We start from the raw sequence: 24,580 nt of genomic DNA on the forward strand, positions 1-24,580 counted from the left end.
GTTCCGACCTTAAAAAGCGGATCGTTAAAAGTTGGTCGCTTTATATCTCACCGAGAGGTTGATACTTAACCAGGGCATTTTGATTTTCGATATACTCGATATACTCCACGTGTTCTAATCTGCGAAACACGGAAAAGGATCTCTCCTTTACACCCCGTTTATATTTTTTCCTCAACACATTAGCGACCGCTGACGTGAATTCACGTCTTTTCAAGTTCTATTCCCCGTTGCCGCTGACGTGAATTCACGTAATTTTAGATTCTATTCCTGGTTGCCGCTGACGTGAATTCACGTCGTTTTAAATTCTATTCCTGATTGCCGCTGACGTGAATCACGTCCTGCTTGGTCGGCTCACTAATTGTTAACCGGCGTGGCGCACAAATTTAATCATTTTAATCCTTGCTTTAGCGATGCAAGTTTGCGGCAACTAGTTTAAGAATTTCAGTATTTTCGCCGGTACTCGGTACTTGAAACGGAATAAATTTGCCGCTCGCGAATGTGTTAAGGGCTTAATTCTTTAAAGAGCCTTCGTCGCGGCATGCGCTAATTAATCCCACGTTTCGGACTTTTGGCAAATCACTTAATACGACATATCTCCTAGATTTTGAGTTCTCCTTCGATGTGGCGCCGTCAATTAGTGGATTTCACTTATCTCCCTCTAATTTCCATCTACTTTTAATTACACGGCTCGAGTTGTCACTGAGTGACGTCGGTTGGACGGTTCGGGAAAGAGTTTAGAGTGGAATATGATAAATCGAAACCGTAAGCGCTCACTCTCCGAAGAATTTTCGATTTCTACGACACCCGCTAATTTCTACGCGTTTTCGGTTGTTCCGTTTTTTTCTTTCCTCCCGATAAATGTTAACGAAGGTTCCCCGACCCTCGGTACGGATTTTACGGTTCTCCTTACGATTAATAACCATTTTTAAATAAGTCCAGGGAAGAACAGCCAGCGCTTACAATTCAAATCTCGCGCCACGTTGCAAGTCGGTTGCAGCTAGTCCACTGCAGAAGTTTTCCGGAAAAGAAAATCCAGGAAAATCCCTCTGGTTAAATTCTCTATTTCCATCTATAAATAGGTCTTTCAAAACGCCTCAAAAGAGGCTGAAAAAGTGAGAGCTTTGGATTACAAGTGGTCGCTTCAAAGTGAACGTTGCGCTCTTTCTACTTTCCCTCATGTCTGGACTAACTGCAACAATGTGCGACGGCGGAACGGAAGTTTCCTTTTTTTTCTTTCTTTTTTTTTTTTCCGGTGAGGTGGGCATGAAATGTAGAGGTGAAATTAAAATTTTGGTCCCATTATAGGTACAGGATGGGTAATCTAGCGTGAAGTTACCATAAACCAACAATTACGTTAGAGATATTGTATATCTAATGTAGGTACTTTTATATAGATAGTCCTATCCGATAAATCAGCAGTGCGAGGATACGTGTACCCGAAACAAGTACGCAGGGTATATCCCTGGAAAGCCTGGAGTTTCGGCAAGGTCTCCGAAATAATTCCCGCACCTTTAAAGAGAGACACCCTATTTTCTTAATTAAAAGCCCAGTAAACGTATCCTCGCAGGCATTCCCTTCCCTACGCTCGTAACACTCATGTAATACGGACCTACGTTCTACTAAATAATTTATACTTTTTATCACATATTTAATCCTCCGATAATAAATATCAATAACCTATTAACAATAATAAACGCATAGAACGCTCCGCCTTTTGATTATCATATCGAACGAGACCCGCGCATATCGCCTCGAGAGAGAGAGAGAGAGTTTGATTTCGACAAAAACCTCCGTCCATGAAATTCACTCGCTGTCCTTCGCGTCCCACCGCGTCCGTCCACCATCCGAGCCCCCTAACCTCACTTTAATCGATCCTGAAACCTATAGATATCAATTAATCCCCCCCCCGACGCGGCATATCCTCGATAATGCACGTCCCCAGAAGGTCCGGAAGTGAAAACATACAGACAAAAGTGCGCGTTTCTCTAACCGGGGCCCAAAATAAGTCCCAGGTGGAGTCCCGGGGATCGGGCCGCCATATTGGACCCCCGTGAGCGCGAATGATTGATCGCGTCCGTTGGAGCGCAGTCCGCTCCATCGGAAATGGCCAATGACCCGAGCTCGGGGGAGATCAATATGGTGGAGCCTCTGGCTCCAATTTCTCTATCGAGCGGGTGTAAAACAAAAAACAAAAAAAAGAGGCGCTAGAGATAAACAACCCACGAAAAGGCGCGTTAAACAAAGGGATTTCCGGGGAATCCCTCAAACCGAGTCGAAAACGCTACGCCTAGGATCACAGAAACGTCTACAAACCTGCTAACAACGTACGGGAAATATACACAACCACATAAACAATCCACTTCACTGATATGACGTTCCGAAATGCTCATAATCGCCGTAGCAGTCAAAATCGTACCGATTTTGGACCCCGGTTTCCGGCACACCCCCCGCGACGCCGATATACATATACCACCGTGTTCCAGTGTCACAGTGTACGTGTAATAATTATATAGATCCGCATCACCTTAATTAATATAATAATACTTAATATATCCAGTCCATCGAAAGGCACAATTTTGATAACCAATTGAAATTGATCGAATATATACTTCTCCCTACTTAGCTCCTCTCCAGGGTGTGCATCCCCGGCGCGTCTTCAGCGCATTCACCAGAGACACCTATATATACCTACTAATTGTCACCTATAATTTATATATATATATACCTTTTTGTTTTATGTATAGAACATTCTCCTAACAATTGAGATAATCTCTATCACTTGAAATTAAATTTCGCTACCTACCGCGCTGACGTAGGGGCTGTGCCAACGCGGAGTCGGAGCACCAGGACTCCTAACTTCGTTATAGTAGGTCAGACTATAGTTCCCGCCACCATTGGGATCCCCATTGGATTGGCCATTGCAGCTTCGGCTGATACTTACGTTGCCGCTGTCGCCGACCATGTTGGCGAAGAACTCCGACCTGGAGAACCTGCCGATCTCGGTGGAGCCGAAGGCCTGATGGAACCCAGGCAAGGGCTGCTTGCAGCTCATCTTCTGCTTCAGTTCGACCCTCTCTACGTATTGGGACTCTTGGCACAATTCGCGGCCCTGATCCTGATCCTGGGGGAGTTCCAGTTCCCGTTTGGGACCGGATATCAGTCCGGGAACCCCGGGATCGGCGCCCGTCACCGAAGGTCCGTCAGGGGGTTCCCACCTGGGACCTTCCTCGGGGCACTTGTTGCTCTCCTGCTGCAGGTGGGGGATTTGCGGCAGAGTTGGCACGCTGGGACCCTTTGCTTGCTGGGGGAGGTACCAGCCTTCCTGCAGGGGTCTCTGCTCGCTCCTCATCCTGGATTCAGGTCGACCTGAATCCGACTTGCAGACCTCCCGGGTTTGGCAATCGGCCGGGAGCTGGTGCTCCTCTTGGGGGTAGGCCGCGTGCAGACGGTGGCTGATCTCCACCTTGCTGGGACCGTAGGGCAGCTGCAGCTCCTCGTTGAAGTTGCAGTGCTGGTTCTGGTGCTCCTGCAGGAACACCATGTGCCGAGGACCTCTTATCAGCGTCCCCTGACCAGATGAGTTTGCTGGAAGTTTTCGAGTTCTCTTATCACCGCTCGTCGATGCCCTCTATGGGCTTACACCGTGATAGTGTCTGAAAACCTTGGCGAGTCTTATGGGAATTAAAATACCAGCTTTCACGAAAATTAGGTGAAACTTTTATCCATGAGAATAATTAAACGTGTCAATATTTTTCTCTTTACTTTTTGCCCTTTACTTTTTGCTCTTTATTGGATATGATGGACCCTCGACATTTTGGGAAATGATATCTCTAGCGGACACGGTTTTAAATTGCACCGAGCAAGTATCGGTCCGAATTATGTAAATGGAATAATCATGGGAAAGTTTGAAATTAATCGGATAAAAATTGTAGATCGTTGGCATAAAAAAGAAAAAACAAATGTATCTTCAATCCGAGCTCATTGTCGAATTGAACGAGTTGATTTGTCTATTCCGACCAATGGGATGTTAATTTCCAAACTGAAGACTATTGATTGAACTTATAAATTCTATGTTTTCAAGCTGCCTTCGTGGTGTAACCCCATAATACCGAGAGGAACGTAGAACTTACACAAAGGTACTCCGCAAAATGGACCCCAGGGTCCATGAGGATTGGTGCCTTGCATGTTTGGATGGAGACCACCAATCTTGGCCATTGGTGACCCTCGTTGGTGATACGCCCCGGCACCGTTCTGTACAATTCGTTCAAGGAGGATTTTACTATATTAAGTTCTCCAAACTGGCATTTAAGGTGAAGTGAAACACGTTGAGGAACTTGATCGACGTCGCTAAAGAAGATTTTTCTAAATGCCTACGTTGCCGACGTTCGTTTATATATTGACAGCTGTATCGAATTATATTGGGTATTGTACCAAATGGCATACTCCACCTGCCGTTTTCGTATAATAATTATAAAGAAATGGAAGTAAAACACCAGAAACCCTCTGGATTCATGCTTACTGGGGCCTTAATTGACTGCAGAGGGACCCCCTGCGCCATCTGTGATTTCCAGGTCAACTAAATTTTCACTCCGAGACCTCGTATTATCATCGTTTTGGCATAGAAGCGCATACAACACTTTTTTTGCCTTTATCCCGTTCAAATGCGAGTTTATCGATTACCAGAGTGTTCTAAATTGCCGTAAAATTGTCCTGACCCTTTCGATTCTCATATCAGAGCCTTCAATAATTGTATATTGATCGAAATATGAGAGCTCGACGCCATTTTGGTTCTGGTCTGGGCTGTTACAAAATTTTTTCCAAAAATTCAAATTTTGAATGTGTCAGGTCAATTGTTAGATGACCGGGAGTAATGTGTCAAAGTTTCGGACAGTTTGGTCTAATACCCTTAAAAAAAAGTGTTGTATTCGAATCGACTGATTTGAAGAGGGTTTCACTTCACCTTAAGGCGACATGAAAGTAGGCTCGAAGAAGTCAATAATTCACCAAACTTGTCAGCGAACAAGATGTACCGACTCCTTTGAAATTTTCCCGTATAAATCTGGAGGCACTGAGGAAAGTCCCGACGGCGATAAAATTTCTCTGTTGAAATATTAATAAATAAATTAAAAATGAATAAAATGACAGGAGTGTCAGGACCCTCCTAAGGCCTACCACATTTATGCGGTAAAATTTCAAGCAATTCGGTATAGTTCGGAGGAAAGTACCATGAAGGATTGATTTATGATACCACTTTCATGTCCCCTCATCTATTACCAGAGTACTTACTTGATAAGGATGCCACTTCTGGCCCTCGGAAAATTCGGCAATTATGCAGTACTCGTTGTTCCCTTGGCCCGGACCAGGACCTACCCCACTGGACCCCCCATGTCCAGGAAAGTCCGAGTAAGAAGGCATCGAGTTTCCAGGATAAGACCTAGCAGCAGCAGCACACTCGACTTGTTTCCTCAGAGCTTCCTTGGATTTGTCCAACGTCCGCTGGTGAGCCGCCATGACCTGAGATCAATAATCTAATATTAACCACAGGCGGATTTCCGGTAACACTCGAATCCTGGCCCTCGAAAATCCATCCCTTAGACGTCGATACCGAATACCTCCTTCCGGCAACAAGGCCATTTATTTCCGAAGTGGGCGACAATTCCAGCCAACACTTATCGTCAGGCATATCATGAGTCCCGAGGGAATGTCTAATGATAAGAGGAAGTACCTAACAGCGTTAAGTGTGATTAAATTTGTAAAAAGTAGCTCACTCGAGGCGACAGAGCAGGTTTCAGGTGACCCGCGGATGCAGGAGGACCAACGGAGAACCAGGGGTTGATGATCCTGCTGGGGTTGACCGAAGGACTCCCAGGTAAGGAGGATGCTGCTGGGGATGCACAGGCTGCTGGATGGTTTCCAAAATTGTTGGACCCGGACATGTCGATGCCGTTTACACCAGGAGAAGTCGCATTTCCGGCAGCGGTTGCGATCGCAGTCTGCAAGATGGATTGCCTGGACAGTTCTCTGCTCTGCTCTCTCATAGCTTTCCTCAGCCTGGCCTCTTTGGGGTTGTACACGTAATCTGCAAACGAGCAACAGACTGCGGATTCACCAGGAAAACTCAATCGGGAACGCGCACTGTCGGAGGCAATCCCGTTGTTCTAGACCACTGTGCATAGACGTAATCTACCTGTCGAATGCTTATCCCATCGTGGATAGTCTTCGTTCGAGCAGGAAATTGGATTGCGACATGGAAAAAGTAGAGCAGGGACCAGCCGGGTGACAATGCTCCGAGTGGAGCATTATTTGAAATCTATGGGACCAGGTTTACATTTGGAAGATGTAAAAAATACATATAAGGATGCAAAGATGTCATGTGACGATTGATCGGGATCAGCTGGGAGTCAAGGCTGTTCTTTGTGGAACATTGCTCGAAATCTATGGGGCCAGGTTTACATTTGGAAGATTTAAAAAAATATATAAGGATGTAAAGATCTCAAGTGACGATTGATTAGGATCAGCTGGGAGTCAACGCTGTTCTTTGTGGAACATTGCTCGAAATCTATGGGGCCAGGCTTACATTTGGAAGATGTAAAAAAATATATAAGGATGTAAAGATCTCAAGTGACGATTGATCGGGATCAGCTGGGAGTCAAGGCTGTTCTTTGTGGAATATTGCTCGAAATCCATGGGGCCAAGTTTACATTTGGAAGATTTAAAAAAATATATAAGGATGTAAAGATCTCGTGACGATTGATTGGGTTCAGCTGGGAGTCAACGCTGTTCTTTGTGGAACATTGCTCGAAATCTATGGGGCCAGGCTTACATTTGGAAGATGTAAAAAAAATATATAAGAATGTAAAGATCTCAAGTGACGATTGATTGGGATCAGCTGGGAGTCAAGGCTATTCTTTGTGGAATATTGCTCGAAATATATGGAGCTAGGTTTACAATTAGAAGGTATAAAAGATGTGTAAATATGTATATGTTGAAATATCAGATGACAATTGATCTGGATCAGCTGAGAGTCAAGACTTCTCTTTATGAAGCATTGCTTGAAATCTATGGGGTCAGGTTTACATTTAGAAGAAATAAAAGATACATTAGGATGCAGGGATATCAGATGACGATTGATAGGACCCAGCTGAGTATCAAAACTGTACCTCGTTGAGCATTGCTCAGAATCTACGGGACCAGGTTTACATTTGAAAAATTGGAAAGCAGATACAGGGATATCAGGTGACAACTGATCGGAATTATCTGGGTGACAGGGCCGCTTCGCGTGGAGCCATGCTTGAACTATACAGAAGCAGGAATGCATTTGGAAGATTCAAAATATTCAGGAGCTGATGCAGGGATATCGTGCGACCATTGATCGGAATCAGCTGATCTCATTGAGCAAGGCTGCATCTCACGGCGCTCGAGATCTACAGATCCAGGTTTACATTTATAAAATTCGAATGCACAAGTAAGGATATCAAGTGTCAATTGACCGGGACCAGCTGAGTAGCAAGACTGCACCTTGTAGAGTACTGTCCAAAATCTATGGGGCCAGGTTTACATTTGAGATTTCAAAGCACATGCAAGGACATCAACTGATTGATCTGGATCAGCTGAGTAGTGGAGCTCATGGAGGATCACTCAATCTACAGCACCAGGTCTCCATTCATAAGGATTGGAAGCTCATGCAAGGACACGAAGCGACGATCGATCAGGACATCTCATTTGCCAATCTACCTGTCGGATACGCAGGTGGCAGTCTGTTGTACCGCGCGTTGACTTCGACCGCGTTGGAAACAGGAGCCGCGGCGTAGGCGGCATGAGCGTTCATGTTATCATAACAGAAATGATGTTGCTGGTAGAAATGTCCGGCCCCGGTGTAAGGCTGCACGTAGTTGCAACAATCCATCCTGCTACGATGTGCGGCAACCGCGTGTCCAAGAGCTGACGAATTAGGCGGAAGGATTCCTCTAAACCGGGACGTGGAGGTCGAGAGACACCTGACGACTCCAAGGACAAGGATAAACGTCCAGAAGGGGTAGACGATCGCTTAAATGGAAGATTTCAAGTTGGCCAGTCTGGCAGCTCCAAGACGCCGATTTAACTTCGGGGAAGGAAGACCAGGGTTGGTGCCGGGGCCTGCGAGGTGGCGACCACAACGTCGGATTTTGGGGGAAGACCTAGAGTCGCTTTTGCAGGTAGAAGAAGAGGAAGATGGCTTTGGGAAGAGTACCATGATGTAGGCCCCGGAAGTGGCGAGAACGGTAAGGGCCTCGAAGACGAGCACCTGGAGCATCTATCGTGCTCGCCTGGAGAACATCTGCAGACAGCAGGGGCAGTGGGGAATTTAGAACCTGGGAAGATCGGCTTCGGTTTGGAGGATGTCGCGAATGCACAAGGTGCAGTTCCAGTGGCGTCCTGGAGGTCGTCTGTAGGCTCCAGGGTGGCTGATGAGCGTCCCCGTATGATGGGACCCTGATAGCGTCGCCATGGTCCTTTTCCGGTCGATGCTCCTAGATTACCAAGTGACCCCAGATCTAGGGTCAACTCTTTCGTCGTTCGGCGCCCCAGGTTGGCTCGAATCTAGCCAACCATTTCAACTACTTCTGAATCGGCTTCCTGGTCCAGAGTCTCGTCCGACCAACTCGGAGAGGCCGACTACTCGTCTCCCGAGCCCTCTGCTGGGATACCAAAGCCGAACCCTGCGTTTCCGCTCTTCTTGGTCCACTTCCGAAAGGGACCAACCGTTTGTAGTTCCTGTACTCTCCTAGGTCCAGTACTGTCCTCCCAGGTTTGTCCCAAGAGCAGGTGCTTCCACCCAAGAAGTCCAACCGCGGACATGTTTCCAGGTGTCCGGCTCCACTTTAACTCTGTCCTTTGGTAACATCACTGCAAGGCAAGACTCAACCGCTGGTCAAATCGCCAATTGCAAGTGCACACAATCTCCCGATGTAAACATACCGTCCTGAGAATATAAAGACAATCGATTTAACCCTCTCTTTCGTAGGTACCGATCTCCTCCACCCGCTCAACCATGATCATCCCCGTTTATCAGGAAGAGGACCTAATCACCACATGTCCCCAGTGAAGTTCAAGACGCACAGCCCAATGAAACGATCTAACTCTCCCCTGCCATGCCAGGTATCCCCAGGTTCCAGTTCCAACCCCCAAGAAAACACCCTCGCCCTAGGGTCCTCCACTTTAGCACCTCGTTGCCGCCTCGATTAATCTTCCCACAACCTCCCACCAGCGGATGACCAAGAACTGTCCGATCCTCGATCCACCCACACGGCCTCGAGTGCTCGTCGTAAACACAGAGCCCAAGACCCCTCCATCGGCACCATCCTAGATCCCGACCCAGCAGGTCCGCGAACCACCAGGGGGTATCAGGGTGCACCTGCCGACACCTGGGTGCCCCGGACCAGTCGAGGAGACACTTGCCGCGGATATGGCGCTAGACTTGCACGCTCCTACGCAGAGGGAGCCTGCCGAGTGTGGGTGTCGGAGAGGGACCCGGAGAAAGAGACACCGCGGCCGAAGGGAGAGGACGTTATGCACACAGAGGAGGGCGAGGGAGAGGGAGAGAGGGATGCGGTCCTGGGAAAGAGAGAAAGAGCGGGAGACAGGGCTAGAGAGGGGAACGAAAGAGAAGTTAGGTCGTGGCGCGCCGTCGCGCTTCTTGTTCGATGAAACTCTCGCGTATCAGCGAGTAGCGCCTAGCGCGCTACCACCTAGTGTCCACCCGCCGCCCACTGCCACCCACCGCCACCCACTCCCACCCACCACCACCCACCACGAGTCTAGGGACCCGCAAGGCGCACACTCGCCACCCCGGTGTCGCCGCGCTTGCACCTGCACGATGCACCTGCACTCGTGTACCCCTCCGAGCGCGTGCGCCCACCCACACCCACGCACTCCCACACACACCGCGGCTATTTGCACGGCCGCCCTGTAGAGTGCAGAACGTAGAGTCGCGTCGCAATCAATACCTCCGGTCTGGCCGAACCCCCGTCACTCACTCGCCAACCTCGGCGAGAATGGTGTCCCTCCTTCTCCGCGAATGGTACTCCGCGACCTCCTGTTCCGCCCCGCGACCTCGGGGACTCCCACGGGATACCCTGGGGTGGATTCCACACACCTGAGCTCGGTTTTTTAGGCTAGAGGCGCCGCGATGCAGTCGATTCGGACCCTTTTGTCCGATAACGACGCTCTTCGAGATTGCCTTCTTGCTTCGATCATCCGGAGACTGACCCCTCTTTCATCTCATGAGATTTATCTTTTTCTTTTTTTTCCAATGGATTTTTGGGAAAGAGGATAAAAATTGCTTGTTTTTTGGGATTCGATCCTGAGGTTTCGGAAATCGTGGTCCGGGATTGTGTACCTTGATCACCTAGTTTCGGGGGATTTGGAACTTGGGAATTTTCTTTAGGGGTGCTGGGGATCATTTTGGCGATTGGTCGGTATTCTGGGAAAATGTGCAAAGAAGCCGAAGAAATTCGCACCCATTGATTTAAACTGTTAAGGCGCTCTCCTCCTTCTCTTCTCGCGCCCCTTCGCTGCCATTCGTGAGGGACGCATATTGATTTTCGGTCAGATTAGAGAGGGACCTCAAGAAAAATTCCTGGAAAATTGGCGAAAAATTCCTGGAGATAAAAAGTCGAGATAAATTTGCGGAAAATTCGTGGAAAATTCCTGGACGGGGGTTGGTGGGGGCGCCCTTCGGTATCTCGAAATTGGCCTTCCGCCCCGGAAGTTCACCCTCCTGCGTGCTCGATTTACGCGATTGGATTCCTATTCGCTGGATGAGCGTTCCACCTGACACGTACCACAGATGCATTCTGATTCCTAGGTGCACTTGTGATCCCGCACTTGGCACGCGGTAAGTGCAACGTGATCGAGCTCAGGTGAGATTTACATATCTACGCCCACGCTATCTCGTCCACTCGAAGAGTCGACAAGTGCGACCTATCTCATGCTCCCTGTCCGTCCGAATGGTTCTCACGAGACGCGTTAAATCATCCTACGATTCGAACAAGGTCCTTTGCGAGAAGACGAGTTTTATAAGACAAGCTACGGAAATATTCTGAAAATTAAATAAATAAAAATGGACAGACATCGTACCAGGGTACTTCCTCTTGTGCTCGGCGTCCACGGCCCTTGCGAGGGCGAAGTACTTCTCCTTTATGTCCTTTGCCATGCTTTTCCAGAGTACTCCCAACCTGTTCATAAAGGATGACATTTTTACGATTAGCCCTCAACATCTGAGCTGGCCTTCGACATAGCATCCCCCTTAGAATCATTAAGGAAAAGGTATCAATCGCTATCGGATGACTATCCATCAGTAAAACCTCTTTCTTTATGCCCAAGAGAAGCGGTGAAAAAGGGAACACTCGATAACATTAAAAAACCCGTGTATATCCACCATGACATTGAAGGAGAACAGATTAAACAATATTAATGACACTTAATTACCGCTTTCACAAAACGCCATTGCGCGTTAAATCCTCCTCATTTAAGGCATACCTTCATTTTACTTTAAACAGTAACTAACCACGAGAATAAAAATTAATATTTACATTAACACCGAAAAAGTTGATTTAAATTCTCTGATTACTACCTCACAGATATAAATGTAAGCATGAGTTGTAAATATAAAATGTACGTAAATTGTGGCAATAATAAAATTTAAAGATGAATATTGACAGGGAATATTGAACGGAAAATGGTGTAATGATGGATATTGAACAAAGAATAGTGTTTCACTTTATGGATCGTGCCCCTTTCATTTATGCGAGTTTTGCGTATATTTCTGTGTCATTAGTTAGTTGACAAATTATGGGGAACTAGCCTGACGCTGATGTCCTTGTTCGACTCTCTGGGGTTCTCTACGGCGAGTTTCTTCCTCCACTCGTTTGCGAATAGCATAAAGGCGTTCGCGGGTCTAGGGATTTTCTGTTTCCCTAGGGAGCTATTCGGACCCTTGCCAGGACCGCTGATAGGAGTCCCGGATTGCAGGACGCTATCAGACACATCTCGTCTCTTAGAAAGTTTCGGCTCGATGCAGATCGGCTTCCTTCCGGTGCATCCGGAAGTCGAGCCGACTCGTCTCAGTACGCCGATCAGCTGATCGCCGGTCATGGTCGTCATCGATTTGGATGTCATGGACGTAGTCCCCGTTTTTGTCAAGGATTCACATCTAGGAACATCCGAGATCTCGACGTCCACCGTCGAAGGAGCAAGAGAGGCCGAAGAGACTCTGCTCTCCCCTGGTCCTAAAAAAAAAAGAACACTTTTCAGCCTGAAAATTGCTCCCCAAAAAGGGATTCTGCCGAGAAAAAAGTTTCGGTGCTTCCTAAAACATTCAGCAAGTACTTTACCGAATTGAGGCACGCTGCCAAAGTAGACCGCGTTGTCTACACTGATAAAAATCGCTGGAAATTTACATACACTTTGATATACCTCGTGACCGAAGGTTAACATAGAAAAACGTAAAATGGATAAATTGGAAAATGTATAAATACACCTAACATTGTGTATCTAACGTACTAGGGTATTTTTACTTGAATCAGATTTTACATTATAGTTTCGTTGACATCAAAATAACCCTAGTAGCATAGAATAGTTTCTAAATATTTCTTTGTAATCTTTGCTAAATATCTCAAGCGACAGATTTTTTAAGATTTCTCGTAGATTTCATTCGAAGATATTTGAAATATTTCTTGAAAATCTCAATGATATATTTAGTTTCAATAATTGCTAAACATATATAGAAATTATATTTTGTAATTTATGAACATGTAATAGAAATACATTTCTTTTACTTCACGACTATTATCGGACGCTTCATTTGGTATGAAAAAACACGAGAAATTATTGTAATATTTTCGTTCCGCTATTTCATTACGGGAGCAAAACGTGTGATTTTGATTTTAAATATTTTTAAAACGTTTATAATGTATTCGGAAGATAAGATTTAAAAAATACTTGTATTAAAATGAATCGAAATGTTTTGTATATCTGGTAAAAAAATATTATGAAAACACATGGAGTTAATATTATATAAATATNTATTCTAAAGTAAACGTTTTGTAAATATTTCAAATGTCCGCTAAATATTTACAAAACGTACGATATTCATTAAATATATAGAAAATATAGGACAAATATTTTGTGCTACTAGGGAACCAATAATTATGTAAATTTACATGGACGTTTATATCAGTATAGGAGAGGAATCTTATCCACACTGTTAGAAATATTTATAATATTCACAAGCTTTTAGTACATAAGGTTGTAAATTTACTGGGAATATATTATGAATTTAGTACACCATGTATGAATAAAACTTCGAGGAAAAATATTATAAAATTATAACATTTTTTTTTTCTTTTTAACAGTGCAGGAAGCCGCATCGATTTTCTCAGGTTGACCTGGAGGACTCGAGGTGCTCGATTTTGAAAAGACTGACCTTTTGCGACATCCTCGTGGGTTTCCATGGTGGAAGCCTAATCTTCTCCTCGGGGATGCTTTTTATTGTTAACTGTCAAGCGGTGACTCTCTTAACAATTGTAATATACCGACATTTCCATTATCAGGAGCAAAGAGACTGACGCGCAACTGTAGGCGTTGTCTCGCGTTGTTGAAGGGTGCTGTCGTTGTCGTTGTTGAAAAAATGTGAAGGCCACTCCACCCTGTCATCCATCCGGTTGTCAAGTGTCAAATGTTTCTCTACAGGCCTGTTTCTACTAAATAAATGAGATGAACAACATCGCCGCGATTTCCTGGACCGAGGGTGGCTAATGTCACTCAGTTTCCCTGTCAAGATGACGGCCATATGATTATATATTTTTTTCTAAGATCTTCCAGGGGTACGTGACATCGGAGACTTCATTTCCGAGGACTAAGGAACAATGGCTTGCGACGATAAGTGTGATTGCGAGCATCTTGGCATCGATTATTATGGGGTCTTGTCTTTGAAGAAGGACTGCCATGATCTGGAGATCAAGAAGGCGTGAGTGTCTGATAAAGGCGAAATAGAAATACATTGTTAAAATATCCATAAAATGCACACACCCATTGTATCTAAAATTGTGGTGAAATTATAAATTTCATGTCTCATAAATGCATAATCATACATTAACGGATAAAATGCAAGATAAATTTGTAATTCTGTAACGTCATATTAGAAGTCTGAAATTTTCCAGGAGAATGAGCACACTTATGTATTGAATTTATATGTTATAAATGTTGTTGGGAAGTGTTATAAAATTAGTACGTCATGTCTGAATAGAACTTCCTAAGAAAGTTTTACAAAATTTCAATACTTCTTTTTTAACGGTGTTAAGGAACGTAGAGTAAATTAAATGTCTCTTGTTCTTGGCTTCCAGATTTCGAAGATTGGCCATTTCCTACAATCCGGAGAGGAATAAGGATGAGAGTATCCAGGCAGTTTTTTCTCTGATAACCGAGGCATATGATGTCCTTTCAGACCCCCTCAAAAGAGCTGTTTATGACCAATATGGAGAAGCGGGTCTGAAACGTGGTGTTCCTGGTCCTGAGAATTATATTCCGCCATATGTTTATCATGGGGAACCATTGCGGACGTACAGGTACTTGTCAACCTCGGAACGCCATTGTCATCTTCAGAGTTTAATAACATCCGACAATTAATAATTATTAGCGACTTACAAGGAAACATTCCCAACTGTCCGCCGTCGATCTTATTGATTTTCATATATGTTGAAGAACACAAAAATCTAAGAGACACGTGTCAGTCTCTTAAACTGTTTCTTTAAATTTATTTATAAATAATTGCATGATACAAAACCCAACGATATTTTGAAGAATTAGCACGTTCACACGATTTATGTACAATAAATTGGTCACGGTATAACCCAATGAAGATAGTCAGGATGTACCCATATACCATCTACATCCATTGTTTTCAACCGATGTATAAATGTTTATTGGCGAAAAGCAAAAAACACGTATTCACTGATTTTTTGTGAGCAATCACATGGCGTTAGTGGAACTTAAGTAGGAGTCCTTGTTTAATAGATATTACAAAATAATTTCGTCTGAAGGGTAGTTCACCCCCTTAAGGTGGTGTAGCATTAATGGGCAATATTGTGTTTTCACCGTCCTTATACAGAATACGCTATAATAATATATGAAAATTAATATAAAAATCGAATTTTCGCCAAACTTTGGGAGGTTGTTTCACCCCTTAAATGTGGACCATTGCAGATAAAAAAAAACACGTGTCTCTTAGATTTTTGTATTCTTCAATATATATGAAAATCAATAAAATGGTGTGTTTTCATCGTCCTTATATAGAATACGTTTATGCCAAGTTTCATCGACATCCCTCCATTGCTTTTATGAAAATTAATATAAAAATCGAATTTTCGCCAAACTTTGGGGGGTTGTTTCACCCCTTAAATATGGACCATTGCAGATAAAAAAAAACACGTGTCTCTTAGATTTTTGTATTCTTCAATATATATGAAAATCAATAAGACTGTGTGTTTTCATCGTCCTTATACAAAATACGTTTATGCCAAGTTTCATCGAAATCCCTCCATTGCTTCTATGAAAATTAATATAAAAATCGAATTTTCGCCAAACTTTGGGGGGTTGTTTCACCCCTTAAATGTGGACCATTGCAGATAAAAAAAAACACGTGTCTTTTAGATTTTTGTATTCTTCAATATATATAAAAATCAATAAGATAGGCGGCGAACAATTGGGAATGTTTCCTTGTTAGATTCGAGATGGGACTTTCTTTTTAGGGAGTTCTTCGGAACTTGCAGTCCTTATGCGAATCTCTTGGATGTCCTGACGCGTCCACTTCCTTTGCAGGAGTTTCCGGAAGGACGAGGCTTGAAACGCAAGGAGGAGCCTTTAATAAAGTCATTGCAGTTGACCCTTGAAGAGGTACCGAGAATCTGCTGTACTACTAAGATAAAACATAATTTCATGACGTTTTTCTGCGAGTTTCATTCACATGCTAATTTTGTGAGATTGTTGTTCATACATTTTATAAACGTATGTTAGAAATTTGGTACATAAGTGAATTTTCCTGAACAATGTCGCAAAGTTATACCTTAATGTTAGAAAATTATATATTTCTTTAGGAATTCATGATAAGGAGACTGATACACTCCTGGGACGTCAGATTTCTTATTTCACTGCTTTATGCACTAAATGCGTATGAATTTGTGAATATTTTTAAAAGTGTAAGGCACCAGCCATTGAATTTTATTTATTCCAGGTCTTTTTCGGCGGAGTGAAAAAAATGAAGATCCAGAAATTGGTACTAGTGGGCGATGACAAGTCCACGACAGTACCCAAAGAGAAGATCTTGACCATTTTTGTGAAACCGGGCTTTCCTACAGGCACTGAAATCGTGTTCCCCGAAGAAGGTGATCAAGGACCCACGAAGATCCCTGGTATTAATTAATTGCTATTCAATTGGTACCGAAATTAGCGATCTAATTCAGTTTGAATGAGAACGAGGTTTTCAGCTGACGTTATTTTCGTCACGGAAGATCGTCCTCACGAGACGTTTAAGAGAGATGGATCTAATTTGCTAATGACGGTGGACTTGTTCCTGAGAGAAGCCCTCACGGGAACTGTCGTCACCGTCAACACGATTGATGAAAGAATCCTTCGAATCCCTATCACGAGTGTCGTGACGTACGTACAACATTTTTACCCGACATTCTAAGAAATTCATATTATTCGAGATCGTGCAGATTTCACCGAACGTATTTCTGATTTCCTGCAAAATTATTCCTGTTAAATTACATCTGCAAAATTATTCCTGCAGAATTATTCCTGCAAAATTATATCTGTAAAATTATTCGTGCAAAATTATATTCGTGTAAAATTATTCCTGCAAAATTATAGAGCAGACTATCAGAAGCTCATCCCCGGCGAAGGTCTACCTATCGTGGAGGATCCGAAATTCAGAGGAGATCTAAAAATTAATTTTAACATCGAGTTTCCGGTTTATTTGCCTATCGCTAGTAAGAACTACATCAAGAGAGCGTTCAGAGAATCTTATCCCGAAGATGAGAAGGAAAACACCGAGTACGTTCATCGATTATTATTGGCGGATAAAATGCGAAGAAACGTTGACGAAGACATATTGCTCAGAAGGGAGCCGAACGACGAGCTCAACGAGTTGAGACGGCTTTGTAATTAATACTTTATACTGTATTTAATAAAAACCTTATCTCTTATTTCCTCTGAAGTATATTTTAGAAACTTTAATATCAAACTGGAATTATAATCGCTTGAAGAAATTATGAACGTAGATTTGCAGGAAACTTACTTATGACTCTCTAGCGATATTTCTTTTCCCAGAGCGATTTCTATTAAGATAATACGTACACCAGGCTGATAAAGCAACATGCAGGAAATATATCATAGTGTACAATTTCGCTACATAAAATACTTAATGCAACAAATGCTTGCTCTACATGCGCAGATATAAATAAATGCGTATCTACTGCACACTGTTAAAAATATTGACAAATTTCATACACTCTCAGTCTGTACATAAGGTAGTAAAATTGTAACCTCGATATGTTAAATATAAATTGCTACACATATATAAAATTCTAAGTAAATATACAATCTGATACCGTCATGTTAGAATTGTATGAAGATGCCTGCGAAACTGAATACACCTATGTTTGTAATACGTTGTACATTTTACTTAAAAATATGTATTAAAATCATACTCCGTCTGAATTAAACTGTTAGAAAATTATAGAATCCTTTTTAATAGTAAATGAGTATATGGTGTGCGGCCTCAGTAAGGGGGAAAGTGTCTTCCAGCTCCAAAATTTGTTCTAAATCATGCAGTGGTCCCTTTTAACCCATTTGCATCATTAGCGTATATATACGTTCCGTTTTCCTGGTCACTATCACCGGAGCGTATATATGCGCTCAATTTTGCTGTTCACTATCATTCAGCCTGAAATTTCGGTGATAAGGACCCTTTTTTCATACTTCCTTATGATGCAAATGGGTTGAACGTGCCTTAACGAAAAGAAGTAAGTCGAGATGTTGAGATCATGAATGAAGAGAGCAATACGTTGTTCATTTTACTAAAAAATTGTTTTAAAATCATATCGCGTCTGAATTAAATTGTTAGAAAATTATAGAATATTTTTTATCATTAAATGAGTATTTGGTGTGCGACCTCGGTAAGAGGGAAAGTGTCTTCCAGCTCCAAAGTTTGTTCCAAAACATGCAATGGTCCCTTCTAAACGCGCCTTAACGAAAAGAAGTAAGTCGAGATATTGTTGCGATCGTGAAAGAAGAGGGCAATGAATGGCGCCAGCATTGGACCATGCCTTCGCCGGCCCCGCGTTATATTTTTCAAGGATAAAAAGGAGCGAAGAAGCGTCTAAGGTAAATCTCTACGCCCATCAAAATCTTCGTCAATATGCAAAATTAACACGATAAGTCACTGAACACTCGCAATCTCTTTAACCGCGTTACGTGCCTTTAAAGCCACCGTCCTGTCTTGCGGAAGTCTTACGTCAAATCGAGACGCTATCTCTCTCTCTCTCTCTCTTCCGGCAACTTTCCCTCTTATGCTTTCGCAAATTATTCCCGGTCACGCAGTTTTACGCAAAGAGTCTAATGCACGGTTAAAAATGTTCGAAGTGTAGTATGGGTGGGGTAGAAGTTTCTTCAAAATACAATACATCGAAATTTCGTACATAATCTCGTTCGGGATTTTAGAATATAAATATAGGAATTTCTGAAGATATGTATAATAAATTTTTATATCATTTCTATACCAAGTTTCGATCACATATGTGAGAATTTGTGGACGATTGTGAAATAATTTACTTTTAATCTGCACTGTTAAAAGGAAATATTGGAATTTTATACCATTTTTGTTGAAAGTATTATTCAGACATGGTGTACGAATTTTAAAACATTTTCGAACAACATTTGAAACATGTTAAAAATTTAATACATAAGTGTGCTCGCCTTTCTACAAAATTTCATGAACTTTTAATATGATACAAAATTATAACCTTATTTTGAAGTTTATCATAAATTTATAATAATTCANTTATAAGGTGGGAATTTAAAAAAAAATCGTGTTGCTTTTCAGGGGCCCGAGAGGTGGAGGCCACGTGCAGGATGGACGGAGCGCGGGAGGACCGGCAGCAAACGTTGCACCAGCAACAGCAACAGGAACAATGCTCCAGCATAACGATGACCGTATCGCCGGAAACCCCCCGCGAAGCAGCAGGCGACATCCGCATCAGCCAGGACCCCGAGCTGACCTGTTCGCTGTACGTATCGCGTGCGGCAGGTCAGGGTCAAGGCCAAGGCCAGGGCCAGGTTCAAGGCCAGTCCAACGAGCTATCTCGCTCCACCCTGGAGGAGGCCATAAGGGCTGCAGACCCCTCGGCAGCATGGCACGTTTCCGAGACATCCTGCGGTCTGATCGCAGCTTTTGCGAGGGAATCTGACGCCGAGAAGCTCCTCCAACGCGGCGACCTGGCCCGAGTCTTCGAAGGTCCCGTCCAGGTACCCTGACAACCCCATAAAATGTTGACATGGAAATGCAAGATTTTAAATGCAAATTTTAATGATCTCACATAAAGACTTGGAGTATAATACCGAAGTTTAAGGTGTTATCAAAGCGACGGATACATCAGAAAGTCAAAATATTAATACAACTTTTCTCCAAACTCGGTGCAACCGAATAATTTGAAACTCTGACGGGTGATTATGAAGGTCTTAATGAAGGCCTTAAAACTCCCGAAATGTCGTTATCTGAAATGAAAATATTTCACTTATCCCGGACATGAGAGCAAAGGGAATTACTCGAGAAATGGAATTTCCTAAGTTTCAAGACCTTCTTAACACATTCGCGACCGGCAAATTTTGTCCGTTTCAAATACAGAGTACCGGCGAAAATAATGAAATTCTGAAACTGGTTGCCGCAAACTTGTATCGTTAAAGCAAGGATAAAAATGATAAAGTTTGTGCGCCGCCTCGGCTAACGATGAATGAGCCAACTAACAATAAGCAGGACGTGATTCACGTCAGCGGCAATCAGGAATAAAATTCAAAATGACGTTAATTCACGTCAGCGGTCGCGAATGTGTTAAGGACTTCTACAGTCATGTGATAAGGAAATACTCTTTATGAAGCTTTTTTAAGCCTCGTCTGAACTTGAAATACACCCTTATGCCAGTTTTGTAAGTACTAATCGCGCTTTCTTTTTCAGGTTGCGCGTTTCTCGGCCAGGGATTCCAGATACAGACAAGCCGTCCTGCTTCGCGACGTCCCCTGGGTGATTCCGCTCCAAGACTTGAGCTCCGCCCTGGCGAAGCAGGGCATCGCCACCGAGAGCGTGGAGCGTTCACGGCAATACGTTCGTGTAGAGGTTAGCAGGAAACCCAGTGATTTCCATTGCTTGTTAAACCTTAACCGATGTTCTGGGACTCCGCGACACGTGTAGCACTTATAATAAAATAATATAAAAAATAATAATATAAGTATAAAGTACCCGGCTCTTTCTATTTTTTCTTTTCCGACGCACTACAACATATTAGAAGCGATGCAATCGGTAAAATACACCTGAGATACTATCCACGTAAGACTTGGTTTTTTCACTGATAAGAATTTGTTCCCAGGTGCTGGACGCAGGTCATTACGAGCTGCTTCTGCGTCAGGGTTTGGACTTTTTCGGCGCAGCGCGTTTCAGCGCAATTCCGGAGCGCTGGTGGAGAGGCAGCAGCACAGGAGGCCCCATACAAGCGTCAGGGGGAGGTGCTGCAGGTGGTTGCAACTTTCCTGAGCCTGCCAACTCGCAGCAGGGGGATGGTGTGCTGCAGTGTTACCGGTGTCAAGGGTTCTGGCACGTGGCCGCCAATTGTCGCCATCTTCCGCGCTGCGTTCGGTGTGGAGAACCCCATAGTGTGGAGTTTTGCCCTAGACCTAGAAACAGCCCCGTGTGCTGCCATTGCGCTGGTCCCCATCACGCCGGTAACCTTTTGTTCTCTCTTCGAGCCTTTGAGCTCTTCCCTAGTAAGCGTACATTCATCATCACCATTGTCATCATCAGCTGCAACTGTTAACTTTTAGATCACATCCCCCTACCGATTTCCAAATTTCATCAACGTGGGGAATCTGCATTTTTTCAAATTTTGTCAAATTAGCGCAAGGATTCGAAAACGAGGGTTCTTTCCTCGTAAGCGTACATTCATCATCACCATCGTCATCATCAGCTGCAACTTTTGGATCGAATCCCCTTACCGATTTCTAAATTTCATCAACGCTCACGGTCTCAATTTTCAATTTTTATCAAATCGGCGCAAGGATACGAAGACGAGGGTTTTCGATTGCGCTGACTTTGAGTTTGCATTCGGTATAATAGGTCTCTTCATTTTATCTTTATAAAGTCAGTCGGCCCACGGATCCACCTTCCTTTAGATATTAATGACGTGCAGCACATTTTCGGGTTAAACCTTCTAGTCTGATATTATTAGGTTGATCAGGGTGAGGTTTGAATTTGAACCTTTTTTTTTCAGGGGTTGTGTAAAGCCTGGTCGGCCATATTGAATTCTGGCGTCAGAAACGAGGAAACCCTGCGAAATTCCCACCCGGTGTTCGGCTACATTTTTTACGTTTTTGTCGAAACGTAGTTGTCGTAGTGATCAGTAGATGCGTCAAATGTATTTAAGTTGCATTGCGTATCGTAATCGCAAGCTGGTCAACGATTCGATTTTTTGGAGAGCGTTATCTCATTTCGTGGTGCATGATCAATGATAAACTATCAGACTGACACATTTCGGGAATACCTAGTTTCTTCGAGTCGTGGTTTTTGTAGAGAAATGTCATTTCCTTCGCAGAACGCCGGCTGGAAATTTCACGCGATTTCCTCGTTTCTGACGTCAAAATTCAACATGACCAATCTGGTTTTACTGGACAGAGTGATCGCGATCTATAACTTCATATGAAACAACCTAACATAAAGTCGTAGACTTTTACAAAGTTTTTTAACAGGAAAAATTTGTAATTTCATATTGCACATCCTAATATAAAGTCATGAGACTTGATTAATTTCATTTAACAGGGAAAATTCGTAAATTCATATTGCACATCCTAATATAAAGTCATGAGACGTGATTAATTCTTTTTAACGGTGAAAACCCGTAATATCATATTGCACATCCTAATATAAAGTCATGAGACTTGATTAATTGTTTTAATGGTAAAAATCCGTAATTTCATGCTGAACAACGTAGTATGAAGATGTGGATTTGAGCCGTCTTCTTGAATGGTTGAGATTAACAAATTGGAAGAATCTAATATAGTTAACTCGTTGTTCAGGGTATCGGCAGTGCCCGGTTAGACTTCAACTACTGAATGCCACCCCGGTGAGCATAACATTGAGCACAAGTCGTGTCGGAAGCCAATACGCCCTGAGTCCTGCCAGCAAATCCAGCGCCTCTCAGGGCCAGCAGCCCTTGAAGCCTAACAACTCCTAAATGTCCTCCCCTAAGAAACCCTGACGATCGTACCCCGACCAAATGCGAGACCCAACGTCAAGGAACAAACTAGAAAAGGCAAATTGCGCGACGCCCTTCCTGACCAAAGTCTTCGGGTGAAGACGTGCGTTTCGCTGGTGAAGAATCCCCTCCAAGAGTTGCACCCCGGGAGGAATCGAAGAACCGTCTCTGACGAGACAAGCTCCCCATCGTTGCTCCTACTTTTTTAACGTGTATATCTGTGATAAGATTTCCGATACCGAAATATATATATATGTATGTATAAAAGAGACATAGTCATTTACGGTTTCACACGAGGCAGATCCCATATAGTCGGTCTTTCTTTTTTAACGCGTGTACCTGTGATAACATCCGATACCTGTATATAAATGTACGCATAAAAGACGTGGTTTTTTACAGTGCCGTATTTTAGTGACGTATTCCCGGCAGGTAAAGTCCCCGCGAAATTGTCGGGAGCCGAGGAGAAACTACGGAGGTTATTTTTTACTTTTCCCTGACATTACGCGACCGGTCGTTCGGAGACACCTTTTTTTTCGCCTCGTCCAGCAGCTTTGCGCAAGGTGATATAACGTGCGTCTCTTGATCGGAGACATTTGAATCCTTATTTCACAATGTTCCTTGATCTTAATACAATTTATAGGCACATGCGATCATTCCCACACGCGCCTCTCGTGCGTACTTTGCGCGGAAACGCAACCACTCCTCTCCTGGATTCGAAATCTGGGATCGGACTACTTGGAATTGCTTCCAAGGACCGTGACCTTCCCAACGGTGCAATTACTGTTGTGCAATCAACTTCTTTTCTCGTAGTCCTTCCATTGTTCCGAGGCGAGCAAACGCTGATCGCGCGATGACTAGCCGCAGAACAGTAAGTGCATGGAACTGTAATTGTCGCTGTAATGTCCGATCGCGACCCATCTTTAGGAAAGAAGGAGTCATCTCTTGGAATATCTATTTTTCCTTTGGTTTGGAGTCCTTCCATTGTACCGTGGCGACCAAAAGCTGGACGCTAGATGACGAGATTCCGTCCAATAAGTGCATGGAATTGATTTAATGACTGCTCTAATATCCGATAGCAAGCCATCTTCAGAAGTCAAAGGATCGTCTCTTGGAATATCTATTTCTCCTATGGTTTGGAGTCCTTCCATTGTACCGTGGCGACCAAAAGCTGGACGCTAGATGACGAGATTCCGTCCAATAAGTGCATGGAATTGATTTAATGACTGCTCTAATATCCGATAGTAAGCCATCTTCAGAAGTCAAAGGATCGTCTCTTGGAATATCTATTTTTCCTTTGGTTTGGAGTCCTTCCATTGTACCGTGGCGACCAAAAGCTGGACGCTAGATGATGAGATTCCGTCCAATAAGTGCATGGAATTGATTTAATGACTGCTCTAATATCCGATAGCAAGCCATCTTCAGAAGTAAAAGGATCGTCTCTCGGACCATCCATTTCTTCTCTGATGTGAAGACCTTCCATTATATTAAGGCAACCAAACGCTGGTCGTAAGGTGACGAGATGCAGTCCAGTAAGTGTATACAGATGTCACTTGAGTCAGTAGTCACTTTAATAGTCAATCACGACCAATCTTTAGAGGCCAAAGGATCCTCCCTCAGACGATCCACTTCTTTGATCCGAAGACTTTCCATCATATTAAGACAACCAAACGCTGGTCGTAAGGTGACGAGACGCATTCCATTAAGTCCATAAAAATGTAACTTGAGTCATTAGTCACTCTAATGGTCAATCACGACCAATCATTAGAAACCAAAGGCCATAAAAATGTAACTTGAGTCATTAGTCACTCTAATGATCAATCGCGACCAATCTTTAGAAGCCAAAGGATCCTCTCTCGGACGATCCACTTCTTCTCTGATCTGACGACCTTCCATCAAACCGAGGCAGCCAAACGGTGGTCGCAAGGTGAGGACACAGCCCAGTAAGTGCATAGAACCGAGTTAATGGCCGTCTAATAGCCGATCACGAGCCATCCTCAGAAGCGAAAGGATCGTCTCTTGTCCCG

General features: G+C 43.6%; 3 protein-coding genes across 3 annotated transcripts; 2 read left to right on the forward strand and 1 right to left on the reverse strand.

Moving 5' to 3' along the window:
• Positions 1-2,785: 2,785 nt before the first annotated feature.
• Positions 2,786-7,906, reverse strand: LOC105702537. Its single transcript, XM_023432756.1, has 5 exons — positions 7,735-7,906; positions 5,769-6,079; positions 5,287-5,514; positions 4,131-4,251; positions 2,786-3,585 (listed from the first exon to the last, which is right to left on the reverse strand). Exons 1-5 carry the CDS (start codon positions 7,904-7,906, stop codon positions 2,786-2,788), a joined length of 1,632 nt encoding a protein of 543 aa, XP_023288524.1.
• Positions 7,907-13,907: 6,001 nt separating this feature from the next.
• On the forward strand, positions 13,908-17,206 carry LOC105702538 (dnaJ homolog subfamily B member 13-like). The gene is made up of 6 exons (XM_012430175.1): positions 13,908-14,008; positions 14,385-14,606; positions 15,789-15,933; positions 16,271-16,448; positions 16,524-16,695; positions 16,909-17,206. The coding sequence occupies exons 1-6, from the start codon at positions 13,908-13,910 to the stop codon at positions 17,204-17,206; spliced, it is 1,116 nt and encodes a 371-aa protein (XP_012285598.1).
• Positions 17,207-19,170: 1,964 nt separating this feature from the next.
• Positions 19,171-22,737, forward strand: LOC105702540. Its single transcript, XM_012430178.2, has 4 exons — positions 19,171-19,563; positions 20,270-20,428; positions 20,679-21,030; positions 22,378-22,737. Exons 1-4 carry the CDS (start codon positions 19,171-19,173, stop codon positions 22,533-22,535), a joined length of 1,062 nt encoding a protein of 353 aa, XP_012285601.2. The 3' UTR covers positions 22,536-22,737.
• Positions 22,738-24,580: the final 1,843 nt, after the last annotated feature.

Source organism: Orussus abietinus, unplaced genomic scaffold, assembly GCF_000612105.2.
Source record: "Orussus abietinus isolate OABI.00-Male unplaced genomic scaffold, Oabi_2.0 scaffold422, whole genome shotgun sequence".
Taxonomy (NCBI): Eukaryota; Metazoa; Arthropoda; class Insecta; order Hymenoptera; family Orussidae; genus Orussus; species Orussus abietinus.